This window comes from Anolis carolinensis, chromosome 1 (assembly GCF_035594765.1).
Source record: "Anolis carolinensis isolate JA03-04 chromosome 1, rAnoCar3.1.pri, whole genome shotgun sequence".
Lineage (NCBI taxonomy): Eukaryota > Metazoa > Chordata > Lepidosauria > Squamata > Dactyloidae > Anolis > Anolis carolinensis.
The window spans coordinates 334,310,666-334,338,063 of record NC_085841.1 but is presented as its reverse complement, the minus strand read 5'-3'; the positions used below and the strand labels follow the sequence as shown (position 1 = coordinate 334,338,063).

At 40.3% G+C, this 27,398-nt stretch overlaps 1 protein-coding gene across 7 annotated transcripts in view; it reads left to right on the top strand.

The window, feature by feature from the left end:
• Positions 1 to 23,938, top strand: part of cep128 (centrosomal protein 128) — a 284,185-nt gene extending 260,247 nt beyond the window's left edge. For 6 of the 7 annotated variants that reach the window (XM_008117882.3, XM_062968036.1, XM_008117790.3 and 3 more), the window contains 2 exons: positions 1,133 to 1,235; positions 23,080 to 23,938. In XM_008117882.3, coding sequence (XP_008116089.2) covers positions 1,133 to 1,235; positions 23,080 to 23,186 — 210 coding nt within the window. In that variant the 3' untranslated portion in view covers positions 23,187 to 23,938. Of the gene's footprint in view, positions 1 to 1,132; positions 1,236 to 23,079 lie in introns of those variants that run through there. The other variant, XR_010002021.1, reaches the window with a different exon arrangement.
• Positions 23,939 to 27,398: the final 3,460 nt, after the last annotated feature.

The following is a 27,398-nucleotide window of genomic DNA, read 5'->3' as shown; positions in this document are numbered from 1 at the left end:
TTTCTTCTGGTTCAGTGTACTCAGATTCGAGGAATTAGCAACAACCCCAAAATTTCTGGTATTACTGTAGGTTCCCAAATATGTTCAGACCTCTTCTTTTGGTCACTAAGCCAACTGCTGCTCCTGCGACAGTATATTTATTCCTCCTATTTTGTAGGATTCTATGACTTAGGGGAAACAACAGCCTAGAATATAGGGAAGGGATGGTAAGGAGGTCCTATTGGCCCACTCTTTCTGAGAGTTCTGATAATGTTCATAGAAAAGTCCAACCTCTCTAGAAAAGCTATCAAAGAGATTTGAACCTTTAGAAGTCTAGATTATGGTGTGAACGGTTGCCCCTTACTAGTACAACAGTGCACATGGGTTTCACTACATCAATTAGGCAGATCTTGCAAGGTAATTTCCCTTACAATATCACTCCTATCAGTGGGATCCACTTCCCCTGCTGCATCTTCCCATGCACCCTCAAAAATGCTTCAGAGAACTAGAAAGGATCCACAAGAGGCCCATACTCTGCAAAGGGTTAATTTTTAGGAAACAGAACGAACAACTTCATTTTTCAAGAAGTCCTCTTAACATTTTTCCTTTCAGATTATAGTGCTGTATTTTTAGCAAGTGCATGAGCATCTAATCAAATTGCATCCTTAGAGTTGGGTTTGCATTAACAAAATGTCAGACAGGTATTCTGCTCTTTAGTGGCTTAGATTTCTTCAGTGTGGAATAATATATTGAACTGGTTTGTTGGTTTATTTGAAAATGCTTATTTTGTGGTATAACAAGCTGGGCAAGTTATCATTCACCCGGTGCCACTTGGCAGGTTCTGTAGGATGAGAATGAGATTCCTATTTTATTCCACATGTTGCCCCAACAATGTGCAGAACTCTCAGCAAGTACGAGAGACGACCTCTCCCAGAATTCTACGTGTTGACAAGGACACAGAATCTGGAAGGAAATCAGATTTAATGCTAACAACTAGATTTACATTCTGAACATTGAAACCAGATTTTATCACTTTAAAAGAATTTTGCCACATTATATAACCCTGGCTTTAGGCAGTTTTTAATCTCAAAAGATAAAAGGAAATACATCAAAATGAAGCCTTTCATAAGAAAAATTTCATTCCTTCTTACAGGATAAGAAATCTGGGGCTGATATTTCTGCTATACAAGGTTCATCTTCCAACTGGCAAACCAACACCAGCTTTATGTCCAGCTCTTTGCTTTCCAATTCAGGATGTAAGTATAGATCTTCTGTAGCAAGTCACTATAAGACTTTTAAGTGGAAGAATAAGGTGATCTCTCCCCCCGCCCCCCGCCCCCCGCACGCCCCATTTCCCCATTGCAATAATTAGAGCTTTATGCTAACTTCCTAAAATACTTTATTGGTACATATTTTTGGAATATATTTCAATGTGATGTTTTCCAGCAATGAAAATGCACATAACCCTGCCCAGAATATTTAATATGAAGAAGCCAGTTGGGTCAACTGGTGTCCTTTTTTTTTTTTTTGTTGGTGATAAGAGGACAAATAAACTTCCTCTCTTGGGTGAACTTAATGAGGCTATTCTCAAGAGAATGAGCGTGTCTTCTGCCATCTTCCAAATGGATGCCACCACCTTGGATTTATTTTATCTGAATAGCTTGTTTGTGTGCGTAAGTTAATTCAAGACAATAACAACTTGGGTGAAAATCTTAACCGAAGCTGTATTTGAGACCATCAACACAAAGAACATTTTTACCCAGGAATTTAATATGCTCCAAATTCTATGGGCAAGAAATTAAATTGGTTCATGAAAAGAACTTGCAAAAATATGATTTATTCTTGGCAATAAGCAAAACCATTTTGTTTTATGTGAATTCATAAATAATGTTGTTCTAAAATCCCAAATAAAACACTATTCTTGACACCTTGCATTAAATTCTGCAGCAGCCCATCTCAGCTGTTATATTTGTGTAGTGAAAATTTAAGGAGAAAACCCATGAAGCATAATTCTATTACTATTCTGTTTGGGCATGAACTAGAGCACATCCCATCTAAAGGAATCCGGACTGTTTTAATTGTTACTTGAGCAAAATATGACTTTAGTTTGTAAGTGGCATAGTGCCTTTCTAAATAGAAACATTCGAATGTTACATGAAACAATACTTGGTGGCTGCATTGTATCGTAATTCCATCCTTCCCTGTGCTGGCATTGCCCCAGCCTTTGAAGGAGATACATTGCAATAAAGCTTCACAAGTCAATGTGATAGTATATGAAACACAAAATGTTTTCTTGTAGCCTTGTACAGTGCCAGCCATTCCCAATTGACATCAGTCAACATGGAATTACCATGTTTCTAAAGCAGATGAGAGTGTTTTCTTTTATTGTTGAACATACTTCTCCGTCTATTTTATGCTGCTTGGGGTTGTTACAATAGAAATATGATAGCCAGTCAATGCAACAGTAGGAAAAGAGGAAGACTGCATTGCAGGTGGATAGACTCAATCAAAGGAGGTCATAATCCTGAATCTGCAGGATCTGAGAAGAACTTTTGGTGACAAGGAGTCTTGGAGGTTTAAAGCAACTTGAAGGTATTTAACATTAGCAAGAGCGCAGGTAAAGGAAGGATGTTCATAGTAGAGTACACTGGTAAATACTTGGGAAGGATAGAAATACCATATTCACCATTATTGGGGTTTTAAAAATTGAGGAATGGCTTTACTGACACTTTGAAAACCCAGCTAGGAAGAATGATATAGTGGTGAGAATTTAATGCAGTTTCACCTTCTATTCTGCTCACTCTGAAGTGTTTCAGAAAATTGTTCTGCACAGAAATATATGTAGGTTTTGCACCAAAAAAAAGTTTCCAGGCTGCCCTGTGCATTTTCTGTGCACTATGACTGCTTTCTATGGGGGCAGGGGGCAATAACTTAATTAATAAAAGTGTCTACAAAAAAGGAACATCTTCTGAAAAAGATAACAATATCGCACACTAAAAAATTTATGCAAAAATCTTGTGCAAACCTCAACAGTTTTGTACAGTACAATTTTTTGTTATGCAAGCATATAGATGGAGCTTAGCCATATATTTTAATAAATATAAATTTTGTAAGGCTTGATGTATGCATGGGTCATTTCAGTACTAAGTGATCCTCATATATGTCAAAATACAAGTTTAATCAACCTCTGGCAGGAGACCTGAGCAGAACTATAAAGTCTTGCCCTTTTAAAAAATCTGTTGGATTTTTATTATGATTTCCTGAAGATCATATTCATTTTGCACAGGTTATGTATCTTGGGAGTTTCTAATGCTTTATATCAGATGCAAGGTGACCATTATGACTCCTTGAATTTTAATCCAAGCTAGAGAAGAATTTCACTGTAATTTTCATTCCCAGGGAATCTCCAACAAAGCCCTTTTTGTTCACTTTTCTTTCTGCCCTTCCTCCTGCACCGTTCTTCCCTGGCGTTTAATTCTGCTTCAGCTGTCAGCTAGGATTATGAGCTCTCTGATTTTTTGCTCTGGCTAGAAACATTTTTAACTTGTGTTTCCTTTAATGAGCTCAAGACAGGATACATAGCTTTCGTTCTTACAACTTTAACCTGTGAGGTGGGTGCAACTGAGAACATATGACAAATCCAAGATCACCCAATGAGTATTAAGTCTCATTGGATACCATGATCTCCATCTATCAAGGAAAGACAGGAGACTTGCACGCAGAAACTGAGGGGCATCAGAAACTCACAGTAGGAGTTGGAACAGGACCTAGGACTTAGTTGTGATAAAGTCTAATTTGGCTCAAATGGGCTTCATAGAACCTGAGATCCTCACTTGCTTTTTAAAGTATGGTTTGATCTTTCCTATGCTAATCTGAGAAGTCCATTACTAGTGAAGTTGACCATGGAATCTGTAAACAAGTCTGAAGCAGCAGTGAGCAAATCTAATTATTTCTTTTAAAAAAACATTTTTCTTAATAATTTTATTACATTTTCATTCCATTTCATTACAAAATACAATCTCTATAATTCATATATTTATTTCTTCTCATTTTCTCCATTGTGCTCTCTGCCTCCAGAGTTTTTCTTTTCTTCATAGTCCCACCACAGGTTCATTTCTTCTGAGGGTTGCTTTCCATCTTCTTTTCTCAATGTTTCTTCAATATTTTTTCCATATGCTTTCAAAATTGTTACTTTTCCATAGGCCTTTTTTACCTTTAAATTACATGTTAATTTATCATTTATTGCTAATTTCCATATTTTCTTATATTACTCTTCAATCTTAATTTCTACTCCTCCTTTCCAATTTTTTTCTATTAATAGCCTTGCTGCCATTAACAACATTATCAAATTCTTTTTGTTTACTTTCCAATCATCTTTATCATATAAAGATAACAATATAGTCGCCGGATTTCTATTAATTTTTTTCTTCATAATGTTTTTTATCTCTATTATAACTTTTCCCCAGAACCTCTGTTCATATTTACCTTCTCCCACATATGAATATACGTTCCCATTTCTTGGCAACCCCTCCAACATTTTTTTTAAACAGCTCTTATCCAGATTATGTATCTTTATCAGGGTCAAATACCATTTGCATATTATTCTGATTGATAAATTCTTGAAGTATCTTGCTCTCTATCAGAAAGGGATAACCAGTATGTTATATAAAATATTAATAGAGATTAAATGGGGTGGAAAGGGGACACAAGTAAGGGAATTATGGTAGGAAGAATTGGGAACAAAAATAGGAGAAAGAAATTGGAAAATATTATAAAGATTATTATTTCTTCACTAAGTTGCTAGGCTAACTGTTCCAAGGGACTGGATGTTTTACTTGGAGGTATTTTCTAAATATGGGAGGATCATTTTCCTATCCTGTTCCCAGATAAAGAAATTAGGTAAATTGGGATATTTTTTTTTTATAAACAATCAAACATTGTAGAATGACAGGTAGACCTAAAAGGGAATATTTTCTTCAGCTCAGTGCTTCTTGAGCTATCAGATGTACAGGACCAGAATTTTCTTTTTTGGTCTTAATGTGCCAGATAACATGTTTCTGCCCATGGACTCCAACTATTCATTTCCTGGAAATGGATTTGTCATGGATTAATAGCCAATACCTTGCAAATCAGCACTGGTGCACAGATCACCAATTAAAGTAGCACTGCATTAGTTGGGAAAGAATTATCTATCAATTAAATTTGGGCTGTAGCATTTTGCAAATATTGTTGAATAGCCTTGTAGAAAGGCTGCAAACATTGGTTTAAGTTTTCAAATTAAATAGTGACCAATTCAGGAAGAGATATTGTGTGATGGCAAGGATCCACAAGTCAGTTTTCTTACACAGAAATGTATGTATGTGTGTATATATATATATATATATATATATATATATATATATATATATATATAGTTCATATTAAGCCATCGGGGGGGGGGGGGATATGTTTGCATATGGTTTTATATCCCTTATTTGATAAAACTCTTTCTTCTGTGATCAAAACACTCCAAATTAAAAAAAAAGGAATACAGTTAGAAGTTACTACTTTTCAGATTCTCCTAACATTAAAACCTGTAAATATTCTTTATGTGCACACTATATTACTTAAAGGCTAGGAAGCCACCTAGGAATTGACCTGCTGAGTTAAGTTAAAATGTATCCACTCTGTAAACAACACTGAACTCCTTGGCAGAGGAGATTTTTTGCATGCAGGTTGTCTAAGTTAAAACACAAGCTTCTTCAGGTAGGGCTGTGGGGAAACCTTGAAGAGTTGCTGCCAATTATTGTAGAAAAATAACTGAGCCCATGGACCCATGATTTGACTTCCCGGCTGTTTTCTGTATTTCTGTAAATGCCCTGGTCATCCCACATCACCCTTTGGAACAAGTTATATATGTCTGTGCCATTTCTTGAATGTCAAGGGGCCTATCACTTCAGTTGTAACCCAAATCAAACTTCTCTTTAAGACAGAAGTTTGCTACTCTTGAAAATGTCTCCTTGTTGTTGCCGCAGGTGAGAATGTAGAATATGGGTATTTAGGAACGAGAGAAATGATCCTGATACCTGCTAAGAGGAATGTAAACCAAGGCTGAAAGGGGACCAGAAAGACAAGTGGGTGCGAGGAAAGAAACAGAATTGGAGAGAGTAGACAGCACAGAATAGGAGAAAGCTGGGATTTCTAACTGTTGCAAAATTAGGTATATCCACCAGTTAGAACAGAAAATTAAATTAAAGATTTAAACCTTCTAAATTGTGAAATGGAAAGGAAAGGGAGAATATTTTGGAGAATTTTTACTTCAATGCATAGGTTTATTTAATGTAAAATTGTTCCTGGCAGTAAAATGAAAACAAATTCTTTGTATTTTCTTTTCTTTTCTTTGTATGAAAGGTTTTAATTTCTATAGTTACTGTACTTTTATCATTTCATTTTCATAACCATTTATTTATAATGTTATTGTGGGAGCTAGCCTGAATATTTTTCAGAAAGGAAAAGGTTTATCTGACAGCATAATTTAGACAAGAAAGTGCTCATTAGAGACATGTTTTATGGGGGCAGCTTTATTTTTGGCTGAACGTATATATGCACACACACATACACAGTATATGTATTAAAAGACTAATCACCTACTGCCTGTTACCTTGACATTAATCTCAAAAAACTATTTATAATATCCACTATACTATTCTCTAGTTTTAGATTACCGAATGATTAGCAACTGCAGATGCTTCGCATTAGTGTTGTAAATGTATCCCTTTCCTGTTTATACAGTGTTTATCCTTTCAGTGTATTAGCAAATCTTTTCCCAGAAGTCATTTAATTTCTAATGCATGTGCTGTGTTGAGTCTTAATCCAAGGCCTTCAAAATCTGCAACCGCTTCTAAAGAAAGGCAAGAGCAGCACAGCTTCCCATATATATATATTTATCACAACCCTCGGTTAACCTGGGCTCTGCTGGTCCAGCACTTTTTTACAAGTGGAGTATTCATTTATATAGCCACTTAAAGCATTCAAAACAACATTACATCCTTAATCTCTCAACCTATTACAACATATGCCATGCTTACTAAGTCCTTGTTATACAAGGGTCGGGATTGGCACCCTAACTGTGAATCTGAAGAAGCTCTTGGTGGATCAAACCTTCAAATCAGGTATTTTGTTTGTGAAATGATCAAATAGATGCTCATAATAAGGACATTAGTGGCAATAACATTTATCCATTCATGTTATCTAGTAATGGGTATGTGCGGAGGTATCATTTCCCTCAATATCGGGGAAATATGAATTGTTATGGATAATATTTTATGGTTGTCATAAGATGAATTTGGATTTTGTACAGCTGGCCCTCTGTATCCATGGTTTCAACCATCCATTGTTTTCTCCAAAAAAGAAAGAAAGAAAGAAAGAAAGAAAGAAAGAAAGAAAGAAAGAAAGAAAGAAAGAAAGAAAGACAGAAAGAAAGACAGAAAGAAAGACAGAAAGAAAAGATATAAAAATCCAAAAAGCAAACCTTAATTTTACCATTTTATATAAGGGACACTATTATTTATTGCCATTGTATATAATGGGACAGGTCTTGGTGTCAACAGGAGATTTCTGGTGCCAAATCCTGGCAGATATCAAGGACCTACTGTAGTTGAAAAAGATAAGAAGGTGACAATTATTCATCAGAATTACTATTATTTACTTTATTTTATCCTGTTTTTAGAATCATAGAATCATAGAATCATAGAATAGTAGAGTTGGAAGAGACCACATGGGCCATCTAGTCCAACCCCCTGCTAAGAAGCAGGAAATCGCATTCAAAGCACCCCCGACAGATGGCCATCCAGCCTCTGCTTAAAAGTCTCCAAGGAAGGAGCCTCCACCACAGCCCCGGGGAGAGAGTTCCACTGTCGAACAGCTCTCACAGTGAGGAAGTTCTTCCTGATGTTCAGGTGGAATCTCCTTTCCTGTAGTTTGAAGCCATTGTTCCGTGTCCTAGTCTGCAGGGCAGCAGAAAACAAGCTTGCTCCCTCCTCCCTATGACTTCCCCTCATGTATTTGTACATGGCTATCATGTCTCCTCTCAGCCTTCTCTTCTGCAGGCTAAACATGCCCAGCTCTTTAAGCCGCTCCTCATAGGGCTTGTTCTCCAGACCCTTAATCATTTTAGTCGCCCTCCTCTGGACGCTTTCCAGCTTGTCAACATCTCCCTTCAACTGTGGTGCCCAAAATTGGACACAGTATTCCAGGTGTGGTCTGACCAAGGCAGAATAGAGGGGGAGCATAACTTCCCTGGATCTAGACTCTATTCCCCTATTGATGCAGGCCAGAATCCCATTGGCTTTTTTAGCAGCCGCATCACATTGTTGGCTCATGTTTAACTTGTTGAGCCAACAATGTGATGCGGCTGCTAAAAAAGCCTCTGATGTGGGAACTTGAAATGGCTAACAATAAATATAAAGCTATGCTAACTTAAAACCCAATGTAAGTACATTAAAATATAAACTATATTAAACTTTACAGCCACATTAAAATCCCAGTCACAGCACCTTTAAATATCCAACCCTCATTAGTTTAGACACAATTTATAATGCTTTCTGTACAGATGGCTGTTTTTATCAACACTCTGCCAGAAATTATTAGGAACATGGATCAGTAGAAATGGAAATACAACAGCAATGGCCACCATTAGTGTGGTGATCAAGTGTTAAATGTAAGCATGTTTGCTCACTTTCAGAGGTTGGGACATAACTAATATTTTTTATAAGATGAAACAGACCGAAAACGCAAGGTATCAGACTCCTGAATTTCATGTCTGATGTAACATCAACAGTGACATTTTTTTAATTGCAGCCCCACAATCCTTCTTTAAATCCTGGTGTCCTATTAGTACACCATCTATTGGCTTACAAAATAGTCTAAAGGTTCATATTGCACTGCATTAAGAGGATTTCCTTTTAATATATTTAAAGAATATTGCTGTTATGATCTTTATCATGTAGCTACTGGTTTTTGCACTACTGAGAAGGTAAACAGGATTTACTATCCCATCTGGCCATTAATATTCATAACCCTGCAATTTACCTGCTAGCTGTGTGCAAAGCTTAATATTTATTAACTTATCCTCACAGTGCTTTTGGACCACTGCTTTGCAATGATGATAGGCAAACTCTCAGATTATTTTCTGTGGTAGACTAGAAAAATGAAAGAGAGCAGGTGAGGAGGGAAGAAGGAAAGCTAACAGGCCATGAGGTTCTGCACAAGAAAGACGAAGACTAACAACCTCATCATATGGGGCTAGAATTGGTGGCATACATCGGCTGGCTCCCATCAGATGACATCATGCCGGCTCTGTGAGTGAAGGAGATCAAAAACGGCACACCGCCACAGCAGCACAGGAGATTTCCCGTGTTGCCAGTATCTATGGGGGAAAGCCAAGAGTGCCACGCATACTCCTGCTTCCCCCATGTGATCATCCTCCCAGTGGGCAATGCAGGCAATGCGAGGTGAGGTGTGGGCTACCGGATTCCCCACACCTCGCAGCGAAGCGGAGCATCACCTCCTTCTGCCACCTGTCATCTGATGTGGTTGTAATAAGACTAGAGCTACCCTGTCTTCAACCCATGTACTAGTTCATAAGACCACAAGTATTCCCAAGTGTGTGGTCCCCAGTACATTCTTTTCTGAGACTATTCCATGTGGTTTTAGCATGTGGATGAACAGGACCTTTTTCATATAATTGCGACCATCCCTTTTTCATTGACACCAGTGGTTCTCAACCTGTGGGTCCCCAGATGTTTTGGCCTACAACTCCCAGAAATCTCAGCCAGTTTACCAGCAGTTAGAATTTCTGGGAGTTGAAGGCCAAAACATCTGGGGACTCACAGGTTGAGAAGCACTGATCTACACAATCCATGGCCATCCCAAGATTAAATAATGCTGCTCTATCCATAATAGCTCCATAGAGAAACCATTCAATAAATAAATTCATAACAAAAAGAATGAAAAAAAAATAACACCAATGCTTCTCAATCCATTTAATCCAGGATACATTTCCAAGTGGCAGCAAAGGGGAGTGAAACAATCTACATAGCCTAGGTAGCAGCTAACAGAGCCCTCTTCTCAAATAGTTATGGACTAACCTGATTTGCAAACAGAACCCAATCCCAAAACAGACAGCAACCAGAAATAAAATAGTTTGCACTTGTTCTTAAAGCAGAATTGGCTTTCGAGAATAAATTGGTTAATGAAAGGTCTCCCTTAAGGCCCTTTGATACAATCCGTTTGTTGTTATGTGCCTTCAAGTTGACCCTGATTTATGGTGAGCTTATCATAGTGTTTACTTGGAAAGATTTCTTCAAAGGAGTTTTACCATTGTGTTCTTCTGAATATACAGTACTGTGACTAATATTTCCTGATAGCACTAACCAAGCCTGGCCCTGCTTAGCTTCTGAGATTGGGCAGAATCTGGTGCCTTATACATCTGTTAATTTTCACTTTTTTGCATCTTTTAAAAGAAGTAAGATAAAGTAGACAGGTATAATGAATCATGTTAATCATTATAACCATCAAAAGTACCTTTACAGGGACAGTTAATATCTGATTTGCAGATATAAAGGGGAGAAAAATAATTTGACTTGCCAAGCCAGAAAACTATTGCTCTTCTTTCTTTACTCTGTAATTTGGAAGAAAAATTATACTTTTTTCTGTAGTAAATCAAATCTTTATCAAATGTTTAAATTTCTGGATGCAGCAATGATCTTAGATATATGGAAAGTAATATTTTTTTCACTTCTGCACTCTTCCTTTGATTTTGCCACCGTTCCATTACAAATTATTTTTATCATTATTTTTAGTGAGACAGATTTGTCCTTGAGGTTTTGAATGAGCTCTTTAGTGGAAATTTAGTGTTATTTTCTTACTGGGCAAGTAAAATTTTATAGACTGTCACAAGGGCCTAGCTATAAAAACCCATGACTCATCCTGATACACAACTTAAGCAGAGAAGCATCTATCTCATTAATTATATGAAAGATAAGCTGTCGTGCCTAGATCTATCTGTTAGTTTGAAATAACGCAGACCAATCAAATCAATGGGATTTATACATATATCAACCTGCCATTTAGAGATTAGCAGTTGTATTTAGGCCTCTGTATTTTAAGTGCAAATCTAAACAATATAAGCAAGATGAAAATAATACATCTCATGTAGCCTGTGTTATAGAAAATAGTCTATTTCCAGATAAGCTCTCGAGCTTATTTTTTCATTTTAAAGATGTAATTTTATACTCTCATGTTAATAAGTCTTTAATAAAACCTACTTCTGATAGAGACATATACTGTAGGGTTGCTCTGTTAGACATAAGACTCAGATATCCAACCATCTGTTCATTAGCAAGCAAAGTGTTTACAAAGATGTTTTGCACTTTTAATTGCTAGTTGGCAAACAATCTTGTCTTGAAAGACCTTACCATATGAGTCATACAAACTGGCATTGCATCTAGATTGCACACTACCACAAGACACTGTGTGCATTCTTCTGCCAGTCTGCCTCTACACCATGATTATCCCATTCCTAGATATTAATTGATAAAACCTCTCAATAGCTCCTAATCCCACAATGTTCCTGTTGCCAATCTTGAAGTGATGGGTTCCTTCTGCTTCTCATGCTAACAGTACAGGATTCTACTGCTGTCCTTTCCCCTCCCCTGACTATTCACAAGCTGTCTATTTTCTTTTTCTTTTATATTTACAAGTATATTTGACTTTTAGTAGTTTTAATTTTGAAATTAGCCATTGTACAAAAAATAAATAAGGAACAACAGTAGTGCAAGAAGTCAGGATTAAGAGGGTGCAATCACAGGACCATAAATTGGCAAATCGATGCAATTGCGCTAATTAAGAGATGTGTAATATCAAGAGTACTCAATGTGATATGTATCTGCTATCAATGATAACGTGACTATAGTGGAATTTATTTATTTATTTATTTATTTATTTCCAATATTTCTACCCCGCCCTTCTCCCCGAGGGGACTCAGGGCGGCTTACACAACTGGTAGGATCACTACCAGTACATCATAATACAATAAAATAAGAATAAAACAGTTAAAATAATTAAATAACATAATAAAATACAATATATAAAATTTAAAACAATGCAACACCAAATATATATACCAATCATCCATCAGACCTTGTGCAAAAGCCTTAATCCGATCCATGTCAATGCTAACTGAGTTCATTCATTAAACGCTTGCGCGCATAGCCAGGTCTTCAGCTTCTTCCTGAACCCCAAAAGGGATGGAGCCTGCCGGATGTCACTGGGGAGGGAGTTCCACAGCCGAGGGGCCGCCACCGAGAAGGCCCTGTCTCTCGTCCCCACCAGCCGTGCTTGTGAGGCCGGTGGGATCGAGAGCAGGGCCTCCCCGGATGATCTTAAGGTTCTCGTGGGCTCATAGGAGGAGATGCGTTCGGACAGGTAAATTGGACCAGAACCGTTTAGGGCTTTGTAGGTCAAAACCAGCACTTTGAATTGGGCTCGGTAGCATATTGGCAGCCAGTGGAGCTGGCTTAGCAGGGGGGTAGTACGCTCCCTGTAAGCCGCCCCAGTTATTAATCTGGCTGCCGCCCGTTGTACTAGCTGGAGCTTCCGGGCCGTCTTCAAAGGCAGCCCCACGTAGAGCGCGTTGCAGTAATCCAAACGAGCTGTAACCAGAGCGTGGACCACCGTGGCCAAGTCAGACCTCCCAAGGAACGGGCGCAGCTGGCGCACAAGGCGGAGTTGTGCGAAGGCTCTCCCGGCCACCGCTGAAACCTGAGGCTCCAGGCTCAGCGATGAGTCCAAGAGAACCCCCAGACTGCGAACCTGTGTCTTCAGGGGGAGTGCGACCCCGTCCAACACAGGCTGTAACCCTATTCCCCGTTCAGCCCTGCGACTGACCAGAAGGACCTCTGTCTTGTCTGGATTCAGTTTCAATTTGTTAGCCCTCATCCAGTCCGACACAGCGGCCAGACACCGGTTCAGGACCTGGACAGCCTCCTTAGTGACAGGTGGGAAGGAGTGACAGAGCTGGACATCATATGCGTACAGATGACACCGGACCCCAAAACTCCGAATGATCTCTCCCAACGGCTTCATGTAGATGTTAAACAACATGGGGGACAGTACTGACCCCTGCGGGACCCCACAAGTCAACGGTTGTGGGGCCGAGCAGGCGTCCCCCAATGACACCATCTGGGACCGACCCTCCAGGAATGAGTGGAGCCACTGCAGAACAGTACCTCCAAGTCCCATTCCTGCGAGGCGTCCCAGAAGGATACCGTGATCGACGGTATCGAAGGCCGCTGAGAGGTCCAGCAGAACCAGCAGGGACACACTCCCCCTGTCCAGTTCCCGGCGTAGATCATCGACTAAGGCGACCAAGGCTGTCTCGGTGCCATGCCCCGGCCTGAAGCCAGACTGCGCCGGATCCAGAAAATCAGTGTCAACCAAGAATGCCTGGAGTTGCGCAGCCACCACACGTTCCAGGACCTTGCCCAAAAAGGGGAGATTGGAAATAGGCCGATAGCTATCCAATTGAGTGGGATCTAGTGATGGCTTCTTCAACAGCGGTTTGATCACAGCCAATTTAAGGCTCGCTGGAACAATGCCTTCCCGAAGGGAGGCATTCACCACCACCTTCACCCACTCGGCCAATCCCCCTCTGGCTTCTCTCACCAGCCAGGATGGGCAGGGGTCTAGGATGCATGTGGTAGCCTTTGCCTCTCCAAGCACCTTGTCCACATCCTCGAGCTCAACCAATTGAAATGAATCCATCAAAATAGGACAAGCAGGAGCTCGTGTTACATCCTCGGAAGCTGCCATTAATATGGTGTCAAAGCTAGAGCGGATCAGAGCGACTTTGTCCGCAAAGAACTGAGCAAATGCTTCACAGCGGGCTGCCGAGTTGTCAGGGATCCCATCTTGAGAGATGGGATTCAACAAACCTCTAACAACTCGGAACAGCTCTGCCGGACGGTTCTTTGCGGACGCAATATTAGCTGCAAAGAAAACATTCTTAGCAGCATCTATTGCCGCGGCGTATGCCTTTAAATAAAGGCACAGCCGTGCTCGGTCTGGTTCGTTCTGCTTCAAACGCCACACGCGCTCTAGACCCCTCTTCTTTCGCTTCATCGCTGCCAACTCCTCAGTGAACCAAGGAGATGGTTTAGCTCGGGTACTCGAGAGGGGACGTTCCGGAGCAATCGTGTCTATTGCCCTAGTCGCCTCCTTGTTCCAGAGGGCAACCAGAGCATCGACAGGATCACCAACCGAGGCAGCGGGAAACTCCCCAAGAGCCGTCAGGAATCCATCCGGATCCATAAGCCTCCGGGGGCGGACCATTTTATTAGGTCCTCCACCCCTGCGGAGGTTGGGGGGCACAGCGAGTCTAAACCTGATCAGGTGATGGTCGGTCCATGGCAAAGGAGTGATGGTGAGCTCCTCCACACCACCACCTTCCTCCCATCCCTGGAATGACAGGTTTGTGCAAGAAAATCTCACTATCAACCTCATCAGATGCAGCCCCCCCTCCATTTCTATGTATTTTAAAGATAGAGTCCCACAGAGCCCATCAAATGATGCAGGACTGCTTCTGTTGGTTCCCCATGAGATTTCTCCTTTAAAGTGTATAGAAACGGGAGGACTATGAAGTTGGGCAGAATTGACTCCACTTTTCTCCCTGCACATAGAAACGGCTAAAATGGACTATTTTTAGGTAAGATAGGAACTGTTTAATTTTAAGGTGGAATGGGAACAGTTGTGAAATTCTCCATTTCCAAAGGAAACAGAAAGCTACGGAACACCATACTAAGAAGAGGATTCCCCCCACTTCCCCCTCTGCTTGTGGAATGAAATCCACAGTCCTTTTTTGACAGTATAAACAGCCTTAGACTGAGGAAGGACCAAGTTACAGATTATTTTAAAACTATTTCTGATTGGCTTCAGGAAATCTTGTAAGATAAAGATGGCAGATACTGATGTGGTCTGTCAGAAGTAAGTCACAGAGTTCCTTGTGTATAGTCAAGAAGTAGCTAGATGTGGTCGGCAAAGAAAAACATAATCAGGACAGTGGAAGTAAGTGTTTTGCCACATCAGCACAAAGGGCTAAAATCAGCTGCATGTGCTCCATGGGTGATGGAGGGCGGAGCAAGCACCAGCCGCCGGCAGGGCAACACGAGAGAGCTCCTGTGCTGCCATAGAATGCATGGAGGGAAGCCACGCGCACCACACATGCTCACGCTTCCCCCATCTGATTGCCCTCAGCTGGAGCCAGGTGATATGGGGCATGGGGGGCCAGATTCCCCATGCTTCTTTATGAACCAGAGCGACACACAGTCGTATTCTGCTATAAAAATGAGAATGTAAACTGTTGACTAATTACATTAAAAATAGCCAATAACCTGTGTTTTATATTCTATTTTGTCCTAAAATATATGATACTAGCTGTGCCCAGCCACGCGTTGCTGTAGAGAAGTCTGGTGGTGTAGAAAATAAAGAAATGAGGAAGTGGTGGTATTTGATATATGTAGTATGCTTCTATATTTATACAAAATGAATAAGCTAGTGTGTGAACTACAACTCACATCATGCCTGGTTAACCCCCAGAAACTCCATCAGTACTTAAAAGCTGAAGGAGGTAGGTTTTGATGCTACAAGGCTATTCAATGGTATTCAAGGTGGCCAACAAAGTTTACTTTAGGTAGGAAGCAGCCAGGCTTGGAAGCTCCAAGGCTATTCAGTTGTATTCAAGCTGGTTAACAAAGGAATCCCCTAGGTAGGAAGCAGTCATATGTTGTACGTTGAACATCCCTTATCCATATACATGTGTGTGTGTGTGTGTATAGATTATCTCTCTCACATACAAACACAATCTGAAATTGCCTATATATATGCCACGTATGTATGTATCCCACACCTATATATGGTGTATGTTGAGCATCCCTTATCCGTATACACCAGTATGTGTGTGTATATATATATGAACATCTCCATACAGCCTGGAAAACTCACAGCAACCTATATATGTGTGTGTGTGTGTGTGTGTGTGTGTGTGTGTGTGTGTGTGTATTCTCTCTTACACACATACACTATCCGAAATTTTCCATATATATCCCATGTATGTATGTGTATGTATATGTGTGTGTACGCACGTGCATGCACATACATACAGGTATGTATGGATAAGGGATGCTCAATGCACTTTCTCTCTCTCTCTCTCTCTCTCTCTATACACACACACACACACACACACATTCTCTCTCTCTCTCTCACACACACACACACACATAATGAAGTGTGTGTGAGGGGAGAGACAGACAGACAGACAGAAAGAGACAGAGACAAAAGTGTGTCATGCTTTGTAGGTGAGCTGGTTATTTTTAGCCCCGTTTCCTGGGTGAGCCTGGAAGATAGCAAGGTGAAAGTATGGAAGGAAGGTAGGCAAAAGGGAGAAGAAAGCCATTTCAAGGCGGAATGCGCTGCTGCTTCTGCTTCCTCCCTTTTTCCCCTCAGTAATCCCACCTCGAATCGGGAGGCAGGCGGAGCAAGCAACCAGACTGCCGCAGCTTCTTCTCTTTCTTTTGTTGTTGTCTCTTTTGAGGATAAAAAGGTGGCTGCGACTCCTCTCCTCTTTACTGGGTGCCCAGGGCAGGTTGTGTGTGTGTGGGGGGGGGGGGGGCGGGGGGGGGGGGAGAGACAGAGACAAGTGTTTGGTGCTTTGTGAGCAAGCTGGCTATTTTTACCCTGGTTCCTGGGCGAGCCTGGAAGACAAAAAGGTGGCTAGTGAAGAAGCCACTGAATGTAGGCTCTCCTTTTTTTCACCACTGAGGCCTGGAGAGAAGTGGAGTGCTCTGCTGGGGGGAAGGTCGGGGAGGGAATGATTGCTGCAGTGGCAGTTCTCCACGCGCTGAAGGGAGGTGGGGTGAGGAGCGAGGAGGTGATTCTGTGAGCATGCATAGTGTTCTTTTATTTATATATATAAAAATGTAATGTACGTAATTAGGACCAAGTTAATTTTTGTGGTGTTTTTTTTGTGGTCACACATTGGGTAGTGTTTAGTTTTGTGGGCAAATTTGGTGTGATTTGGCCCAGTGGTTTTGTTGTTAACTCGGTCCTACAAACAATCTATCTATCTATCTATCTATCTATCTATCTATCTATCTATCTATCTATATAAAAGGGTAATGAAATTTCGTCCTAGGACACAACAACAAAACTACACATCCCAGAAACACTAAACTTGGCAGCACAACCCCTCATCCATGCCTCTACGTTCATACAACAAAAAGCTCCACCTACTCCAGAAAACGGCCAGGCTTTGAGGCTGCAAGGCCACTGCTATTCCATAAGGATTCCCATAAGCCACAGCAACGCGTGGCCGGGCACAGCTAGTCTATATATAAAAGGATAAAAAAATTTCGGCCTAGGACAAAACAACAAAACTACACATCCCAGAAACACTAAACTTGGCAACACAACCCCTCATCCATGCCTCTACGTTCATACAACAAAAAGAAAACAAAAATAAAGTCCTAATTAGAGGGAAAGGAATAATTGTTTTTTATCCAACTGCTGCCAGCTAGAAGGCTAAACTCTGCCCACTTGGTCTCCTAGCAACCTACTCAGCCCAGGGGACAGGCACAGTTAGGCCTCAGGCCTCTTCCACACTGCCTATAAGATACAGATTATCTGATTTTAACTGGATTATTTGGCAGTGTAGACTCAAGGCCCTTCCACACAGCTATATTACCCATTTATAATCTTATATTATCTGCTTTGAACTGGATTATCTTGAGTCCACACTGCCAGATAATTCACTTCAGTGTGCATTTTATACAGCTGTGTAGAAGGGGCCTCATATAATCCAGTTCTAAGCAGATAATATAAGATTATAAATATACAGTAGAGTCTCACTTATCCAACATAAACGGGCTGGCAGAACGTTGGATAAGTGAATATGTTGGATAATAGGAAGGGATTCAGGAAAAGCCTATTAAACATCAAATTAGGTAATGATTATACAAATTAAGCACCAAACATCATGTTATACAACAAATTTGACAGAAAAAGTAGATCAATGCTCAGTAATGCTATGTTGTAATTACTGTATTTACAAATTTACCACCAAAATATCACAATGAATTTAAAACATGGACTACAAAAACATTGACTACTAAAAGGCAGACTGTGTTGGATAATCCAGAACACTGAATAAGCGAATGTTGGATAAGTGAGATTCTACTGTAATATGAAATAATTACTGTGGTAATCCAGTCAAACCCAATTCTGCCATGGAGGACACAATCCAAGCACTCCCAACAGATGGCAACCTAGTCTCTCAATAATAATAATAATAATAATAATAATAATAATAATAATAATAATAATAATAATAATAATATCATCATACAATCATAAGGTTAGGAGACACCGCTAAGGATCAACCAGTTCAACTTCATTCTACCATGCAGGAGGACACAAACCAAGCACTCCTGACAGATGGCCATCCAAGATCTGCACAGTAATAATACAAATCGAATCATAGAATCAGACAGTTAAGAGAGACCCTAAAGGCCATTCAGTCCAACCCAACTCTGCCATTGGACAATACAATCCAAACACTCCCAACAGATGGCCAGCCAGCCTCTTAATAATAATAATAATAATAATAATAATAATAATAATAATAATAATAATATCATACAATCCTAAGGTTAGCAGATACCCCTAAGGATCATCTAGTTCAACTTCCTTTTATCATGCAGGAGGACACAATCCAACCACTCCTGACAGATGGCCATCCAATATCTGCACAGTAATAATATACATCGAATCATAGCATCAAACAGTTAGGAGATACCCCTAAAGGCCATCCAGTCCAACCCAATTCTGCCATGCAGGACACAATCCAAGGACTCCCAACAGATGGCCACCCAGTTTGCAAAAATGTTACAAACTAATTTACAAATGTGCACAATGCAAGTAATTAGTGTTACTATTACAGGAAGATAGCGAAAGTGAGGGTTTTTTGGTTGTTGTATGTAAGTGAGGGTTTTTTCCCCCAAAAAAGCAGGAAACATAACATTTCAGAACTAAAACAGTTTTTTTCCTCTGGCTCCTGAAATTTATGGCAGGGTGGTGGTGATATTGATCACTGTGTACAATTCAAGATATCTGTGGGTACTTGGTGAAAGAAGGAGCACGTTATAACTGTGTATGATACTCCAAACACTGAGCTGGTGCTGAGTTCTATGGGATTCCCTAATAAAGTTTCCCAGATATGGCCAGTGGTGCTCCCATGATAACATCAAATGGCATTTTGGGATCTAGTAGGAGTTTCACTTATGCCTTTGGAGTCTGTATTTTTCTGTGCTACTTTTGCAACAGCTGTTTGGACAGGCTCTAAGAAAGGTATATCTTAGTATTCTCTGTAAAACCTTGGCATAAAAGGCAATATTTCTTTGAAACTGATTAATGTCTACAAAACTGCATTGAAAACAAATTGTCAAAAACATTGTGTGCAGAAATTGCAATGCCTATGAGGTGAGTTTGTTTTGTTTTTTTTACTCCATAAACATTAGGGAAACCCATTTCACCTCTATTTGGAACAACTGAATTCAGTACACAATGATGTTTCTTGCATCTCTAGATGTAAATGATGTTACTGAGTCATTCCTACCTTATGAAGCTGACATATTCATGACTTATCAATTGTCCATTTGCCAATAAAAGGAGGAATTAAATTAGATAAGGAGCTGAGAAGCCAGGACTGGCTGATACTTCCTAGGCAATGTCCCTCACATATTTTACAGCTAAGCAATATACAGTACCTTTTAAAAGTGGAGTAATTCTCTGCAAGTTCCATGGTGGACAAATAGCAAACTTGTTTATCCTGCACAGAATGAATTGACCCCTATTTACTATTTTCTCACACATTCAGTTGTATTTAAATAGCCCCTCCAATAGTCATCTTTGTATCAGGGAGCAAGAGATTTTTAGTACCCAACTACAGTTGAAATGGGATTCTAGCTCTTCAGGGGAAATTATGCCTCCAGCTGGTTCTACATTGCCGTATAGTGCAGTTTGGAACTGCATTATATAATCAGTCAAGATCAGGCTTGCACATCCTGTGCTCTTTCAGGTGTTTTGAATTTCAGCTCCGAGAATACCTGACCATTGAACAAGCTGAGTAGGACTTCTGGGATGTCCAAACACCTGGAGGGTCGTAGGTTGTGTAGGCCTGCTCTAGACTCATTTAATGCAGTTCCAAACTGCATTATATGGCAGTGTAGATTCAGCCTCAATTTGTATCAATTTACATTTCATTAAGAAAATCCAAGTTAAATGTTTGGCCTGAAATGTTATAAGATCACTGTGTACAATTCAAGATATCTGTGGGTGCTTGGTGAAAACCTCTAGGGTACACCATGTACCATGTCAGGGCCATAAACTTACATGGATTTGCAAAGTCATGGACAAGCAAATACTCGTAGTCTAATTCCCTGTGGAACAGTGTGTTTCCTTGGCATCCTGTTCCCAGACTGGTTCACAGTGGCCCTGTTAAACAGTCAAGCTGGTTTAAGCCTGGAAGCAGTCACATTTTCCACAAACTTTGCAACATGAATCCTGTCAGGTAGCCTGACGTTACCGTTAAAACTAGTGAAGTTCACCACAAACAGCCAGTGGCTCTTCCTTATTGCTTCTCTGGTTGCAGAGTCCATTTATACATCTCCAGACAAGCATCCCGGGATATCACCTTTCATAAGAACTGTAATAAGGCCCTCTGTAACATAGTGTCCATGTTCTATAGGGACTTTTTTATCCATTGAGAAACAAGATCTCAAGAAATGTTCACATTCCTTTCTTCCCTCCAGTGATACAGCCACTAAAGGTACAAAGCTATCTCAGCAGTTATTTAGTCATGCAGTTAATTCTACACCCATCCAACCCACCTTAAGATGCTTCAGTGCCCGAGGCACAGAATGAATGGCAGCCACTACTTCTAAAATAGTGCATTGCACCTAAAAATAGCCAAATAATTTTGACACCTCCAGCAGAAAATCTCGTAAACACCTTTCCTCCTTCCTGGCAATGAAAAAAGGAAGTGTAAGTAACTAACAATTTGCTGCCCTTTAATGATGAGCCCAAGCTATACTGCCCCAAGGCAGCCTCATTCTGCCTTATGGTAGCCATGAAATGACCACACTCACACCTTCCTTGCATCTGTTGGGAGCAACCTGGTTGTCCTTGTCTGTCCAATGCTCTTGGCCATTGAGGCCTTAGGTAACTCATGAACATAACTACAGACAGTCCCCAAGATATGAACAAGATATGCTCTGTAGATTTGTTCTTAAGTTGAATTTGTATGAAATGACCTCATCACAAAGGCACTTTTTGGCGGCATGTGCCGGTTCCACCTTTCTTCACCCACGGAGTCCACCGGCTCCCACCAAATGATGCTGGCGGGGCTCAGTGGGTGAAGTAGGATGGAGCTGGCGCATGCTGCAGCCGTTGCAACACGGAAAGCTTCCCATGTTGCCATAGAATCAATGGGGGGAAGCCTTGCGCTCCATGCATGCTCCATGCATTCCCCCATGGGATCGCCCTCAGCTGAAGCCGGGCAATGCAGGGTGTGGGGCGGCCGGTTCCCCATGCCCCTCAGTGACGGGAGACGATGTGGGACGACTCCAGCAGCCATGTGACATGGTAGTAAATCTGAACAGATACATTTTTAAGTGTAACTGCAGCTAAAAATATATTTATATTTAGCTTTCGATAGCAAAGGTAGGGATAACACCCCATGATGGTTTTTTTTTTGCTGTCTGTGCCACTATTCAGAAGATTTCATCCCATTTTCTGTTGCTATAATTGGATTTTGAAAATTTGGCTTGTTGTGGAATCAAGGATTGGTGAGAACACCTTTCCCCTATGATAATCCTTATATGAGTGAATTTCCCTTCCAAGGGATAGATTTCTTTTACTTCCTGTTGTCCCACCCCCATTCTAGCTATGAGTCGAATGTAAGTTGGATGTTTGTAACTTGAGGATTGTCAGTATAGTTCTGCCAAAAGGAAATATGTTTCGATTCTGGCAATCATTGGCAATTCATTGGCTTTGGAACTCTAATTCAATCACAAGATGCTTTCACCCAAAGAAGAGAGTAAACCATTTTCCTCAGTTTGTTTGAAAATGTTGGTGGTACTAAGAAGCTTAAGGGGAATCAGCAAAATTCAGCTCTCCACCCTTTTCCAGTGGTGTTGTCTCTTTTGTACTTTGATACCACTTGAACTGCCATGGTTCCATTATAAGGAAACATGAGATTTGCCATTTTGTGAAATACTCTGCTAGAGAGCACTAGTAGTTCCCCAAACTATAAATCCTTGGATTCCTGAATGCCCCTAGGGCTGGCCTGCACAACCTGCAGCCCTCCGGTTGTTTTGGATTTCAGCTCCCAGAATTCCTGGCCAGTGGATCCGCTGGCTAGAGTTACACAAAGTTGGAGGGCCAAACACCTGAAGGCTGTAGATTGTGCAAGCCTACTCTAGGGGATATGGGCACATGTTCACCATGTTTAGCCCAGGAAACCCAGAAAATGTTGTAGAAATGTGCTTCATGCTTACTAACAGACATTTTGGTATATTTCAGAGCAACATTAGTTTGGAAAAAGGCAGAAGAATTATTTGGTCCCTAGGAGCCCCAGGAACCATCAAAATGTGGTGGAAATGCCCTCCACACACCTCTGGAGTGAATTTGGTGACATTCTGGAGCCAAAAAAAAGGTTCCAGAGGGCCACAAAATCATGGAGAGGGGGCTGCATCCAGCCCATGGCCACACATTGCCCAGCCCAGTTCTCGGCGTTATCTATCTTGGCAGGGAGATGGCTGCTCACTGGATATATTGCCAGTGGCTGCTGGGACCTGAGGTTCAACTTTCAGAGGACCATATGACTCCTACATTGTGTGTAACTATTGTCAGGTTCTCTCTGTTTACAAAAAGGTACATCTTCTGGTTCGTTCCCCTATTGCCTTTTCAGCAAATGAGTAATAATTGCCCTTTTCTTCTTCTCTTTTGTAGCATTTACCAAAAGTACCATTCCTTCGGATGTAGATATTCCTAGAAAAGATGCCACCAGCATGGCTGTCAATGGTGTGAAGCTATGGAAAGACAAAGGGAAGTACTAAAGCAACAAGAATATGCAATTGAACTTTAAGAAATTCAGATCTGCACATTTTTATTTATATTTTTTGGTTCTGGCTGCAGTTTTGTACAGCTGTATTTACAAAAAAGAGCAAATTCCATAGTTCAGCACATGCCAAATATTGACTGAAAACAGCATCTTGATTGTATATCTAAAATAAGGCAAGTTATACCCTGAAGGTACACCGTATACATTAAAATGCCAAAGCCTCTTTTACTATGGGGCACTATGTTCTTTTGCTTTTTCCCTACCAGTCCTCAACTTCTTATGCCACTTGTAAATTTCTTTTACTGAGATACAGATATAACATTTTACATTCAAAGTTGCAATGACATTTTTAAAAATCAGGAAATAATTAATAGACATTTCTTTGTGTGTAAATAAGATGTTTTATAAATGAGTATAGAGATCAGCATGCAGAAATAGCATTTTTTAACAAAAGAGGCCTCAAAAGTATTATGCAATGATTACATTACTGTGATTAATAATAGAAATGGTTTATATCTGAAACAATGAAATGAATTTCCTTCAGTACAGGCAAAGCTGAGATTACATTCCATACTTCAATCTGTTTGGGGCCCACTGTTTGTTGACCCAGGCTCAGCAAAGGACACAACTTAATCCAGATTTCTCCAAAATTGGAAGAAGTTCAGCTAACTGCTTGCTATGAACCACTTTTATTACAAAGCATGAGGATAATGTTGTTTCTGCACAATAAAACATCCTAATAATGTACTTAAAGAGTTTTGTTTTTGCCTGATAAAAGGGAAACAGAATCAGAGTTTCAGGTTTTTTTTTTACTGTGAAACCTCATGTAAGCTCCTGTTGAGCAGGTTGAGAACATTTGGGTTTATATAGCTATCCCTTAAAACAACCAGTGTCTAAACATCACACTATTTCAACGCTTGCTCTATTAAATTTACTGATGCATCATCTTAACTATGAAGTGTTACTGAAAATGTATAATATTCTAGCCAGATATTCCCTTTCTTGATGTTCCTAGTAAACCCTTGAAGCAGCTGCCTCCTAACTTTCATCTGGCTTAATTATTGCTGGTTTATTGCACATAGCTTGGTTCTGATCTGTAATGTACCCATGGTTTTAATGCTTCAAGCAAAAACAGTACAGTAGCTAATCTAATGATTGTTCTAGTGAGATGGATGGCATTAGAATACCTGAATAAAATCAGCCTTTGTGATATCTTTCAAATAAGCCACTCAAAAAATCCATTCAGAGGAACTGCAAAGTAGTAGAAAAGTCAGAAACCAACTGGTGACTTTTAAAGGAAGCCAGTACATTTTCAGCTAGTACATTCTATTTCTCTCATTCTGTTGACTAAATCTAAGTTCATCTTAGATTCTTTTGGCAGTAAAGAAATTTTGTGGTACCTTAACAAGTAAGCAATATTAATTGCCATATGGACAGTGGCCCACAAATGTGAATAAACTGTGTTAATCTGTTCTTTTATTGCAGTAAACTAAGGGCCCTTCCACACAGAATATCAAGTCACAATATCTGTTTTGAACTAGGTTATCTGAGTCCACACTGCCATGGATCCCAGTTCAAAGCAGAAAATGTGGGATTTTTTTTCAGCTGTGTGGAAGGGGCCTTAGACAGCTTCTCCCTAGAAATATATTAATGTTACCTTCTACTGAAACCTGCTTTTTTAAAGGAAACCAATGCATTTTCAGCTAGTGCATTCTAGCTCTCTCAAGCCCCTTCCACACAGCTATATAAAATCCACATTGAACTGGATTATTTTGCAGTGTGGACTCAGGTAATCCAGTGCAAAGCAGATATTGTGGATTATCTGCCTTGATATTCTGGGTTATATGACTACGGAAGGGCCCTCAGTCTGCTGACTAAATTTAGGTTCATCTTTGTTTGGTGAGTTACTCTTACGGTAGGTTAGCTTTGGGAATAAAAATGGATATGAATTAAAATATTTGCTTTTTTTCAAGAAGCTATATCTAGAAGATGAATGTTGATTGCTTTTGATACAGGTTGAGCATCCCTTATCCAGAAATTCAGAAGCCAAAATACTCTAAAACCTGAAATTGTCCACATGGGTGGCTGAATAATGACACTTTGCTTTCTGGTGGTTCAATGCACACAACCTTTGTTTCATGCACATAAATATGATTTTTTTTGTGTGAAATCAACTTCTTGATATGTGTACAAGGTGATCCAAAAAGTAAGCGAATTTTGTGTTTAGACTTGGAGTTCATCTCCAGGATATCTGTCAAGACCCAGGCTGCAGAGCACCAATAACCATACACAGAGGCCAGAATCTATCTAATATCTTTATTAAGGAAATATGTAAAGTCAATAAAAATAAGTGTAGAATATAGTTCAGAAGAAGACCTTTCAGGAAAGGTCAATTATAGTCCAGGAAAACAATGTCCAATATAAAATATTAAGGTCCAAAGTTGTAATCCAGTAACCGAAACACTCACTTTGCCAAGCAAAGTGAGGGGAGATGACAAGGTCCTTTAGTCCATGAAACTTAAGCAAGGCTAGGAAGTAAACTTGATTCTTGGAACACAAGGCTTGATTCAAGGCAACAAGAAACGAGGAGCAAAAACAAGATCCGTGGTGAATTCGTGGCGAGATCCAGGAAGCAAAACAAGGTCCTGGAAGGCAAAAGCAAGGCTGGAAACGGGAACAAGAACTTGAACGCGGGAGCAGCGTAGTCCACACACAACCTACTCCCGGAGCTGACGAATTGACTCCGCAAGATTCCTACGTGGGCAAAACACCTAAGTAGGGTCTCGTTTTCCCGCCAGAGAACAATTCTCTGGGGAACCAGAACCGAAAGCCATTCTCTGAGTCCAGATGCATGACTCCCTAAAGATTCCCATGGGAAGCAGGCTTAATCAACCATTTGTTTGGCGGCGATTCTCAGGCTTCTGCGATTAGCCTGTTGAGCTCCCTTCTGTTGTTGATAATAATCACGGCGAGAAAAAGGGGGAGATTTTGGCTCAGGGCTTGTTTGGGCAACTTCTGGGAGGCAAATCTCCTGCAGGTGCAGGGGCTCCATCTCTGGCTGTGAAAGCTCCAATTCTGGCTGAAACGGTGGGAAACCTAAGTTTTCCTCTTCATCTGTCACAACAGCGCTAGGAACGGGACTACATGGCCCATGAGTCATCACAATATCTCATTGTATACATATACACAAATATAAATATTCCAAAATAACAATTAAAAAAAAGAATTTGAAATTCTAAACACTTCTAGTCTCAAGCATTTTGGATAAGGGATACCTGTGTACATGGTTTGCAACTTTAATATGAGGCTGCAAGCATTTGGTGATCTTCAATTTTCATATTAATGCCACTTCGGTGTCAAAAGATATTTTCATATAACTGACTTATTTTATTTTACATTAAAGCAACCATGAAATCACTTAAATAAGGCAGTCCAACTGAGTAAGGGAGATGATTTTAACTTTTTCATGTCCTTTAAAATGTTTGTCCCAGTTCTATTGACTTATGTTAGGGGATAAAACAGGGGCAAATGTGTTTTTTCTCTTGTGCAGGGTTAAGAAGGTGTTTTTGTATCACTGAGGCAACAGGGCTGGTGTGTTTCCTAGCAGATCCATAATCCAGCTGAGGTTTCTTAGAAAGTCCTGGAGTACGTGTGGTTCATTCTGCTTTCTATTGTGGTTCTGGCAAGCCAAGTACAGTTGGCTTATAGCCTTGGACAGGAAAGGCACTACAGAACAACAAAGTGTCTGAAAATCCAGCAGTCTCCCTTTGGAGACCTCAGGTCTCCAAACACAACAAAGGTAACACTTTCCATCATATAGGAAGTAGAATGATCTTCCTGGCATGGAGAGGGACAGGGACGGATGTCACCTAGTTGCATTGCCAGTGTGGAAGTGTGTCTGTCCCACCAACCTGCATAAGCAAAGCTACTGAATTAATTGTATAACACTGTAGCATTATCATGCTTCATAAATGATTCCTGTTGACTCCTGTTTGACTGGAGTGATATGATAATGGAAAACAAAATATTGTCACAGCAACAAGGAAGAAGGACAACATCATGGTTGTGTGTATTTACATACCCCAAAGGTATGGCTTGCATGCAACTAGGTGTCTCTTTCCAAAACTCTATTCCTTCCCCCCTTTTAATTGGTTTGTAGGCAGAAGATATAAAACACCACATTTTAAAAAAATCTTTCAGTGTTTGT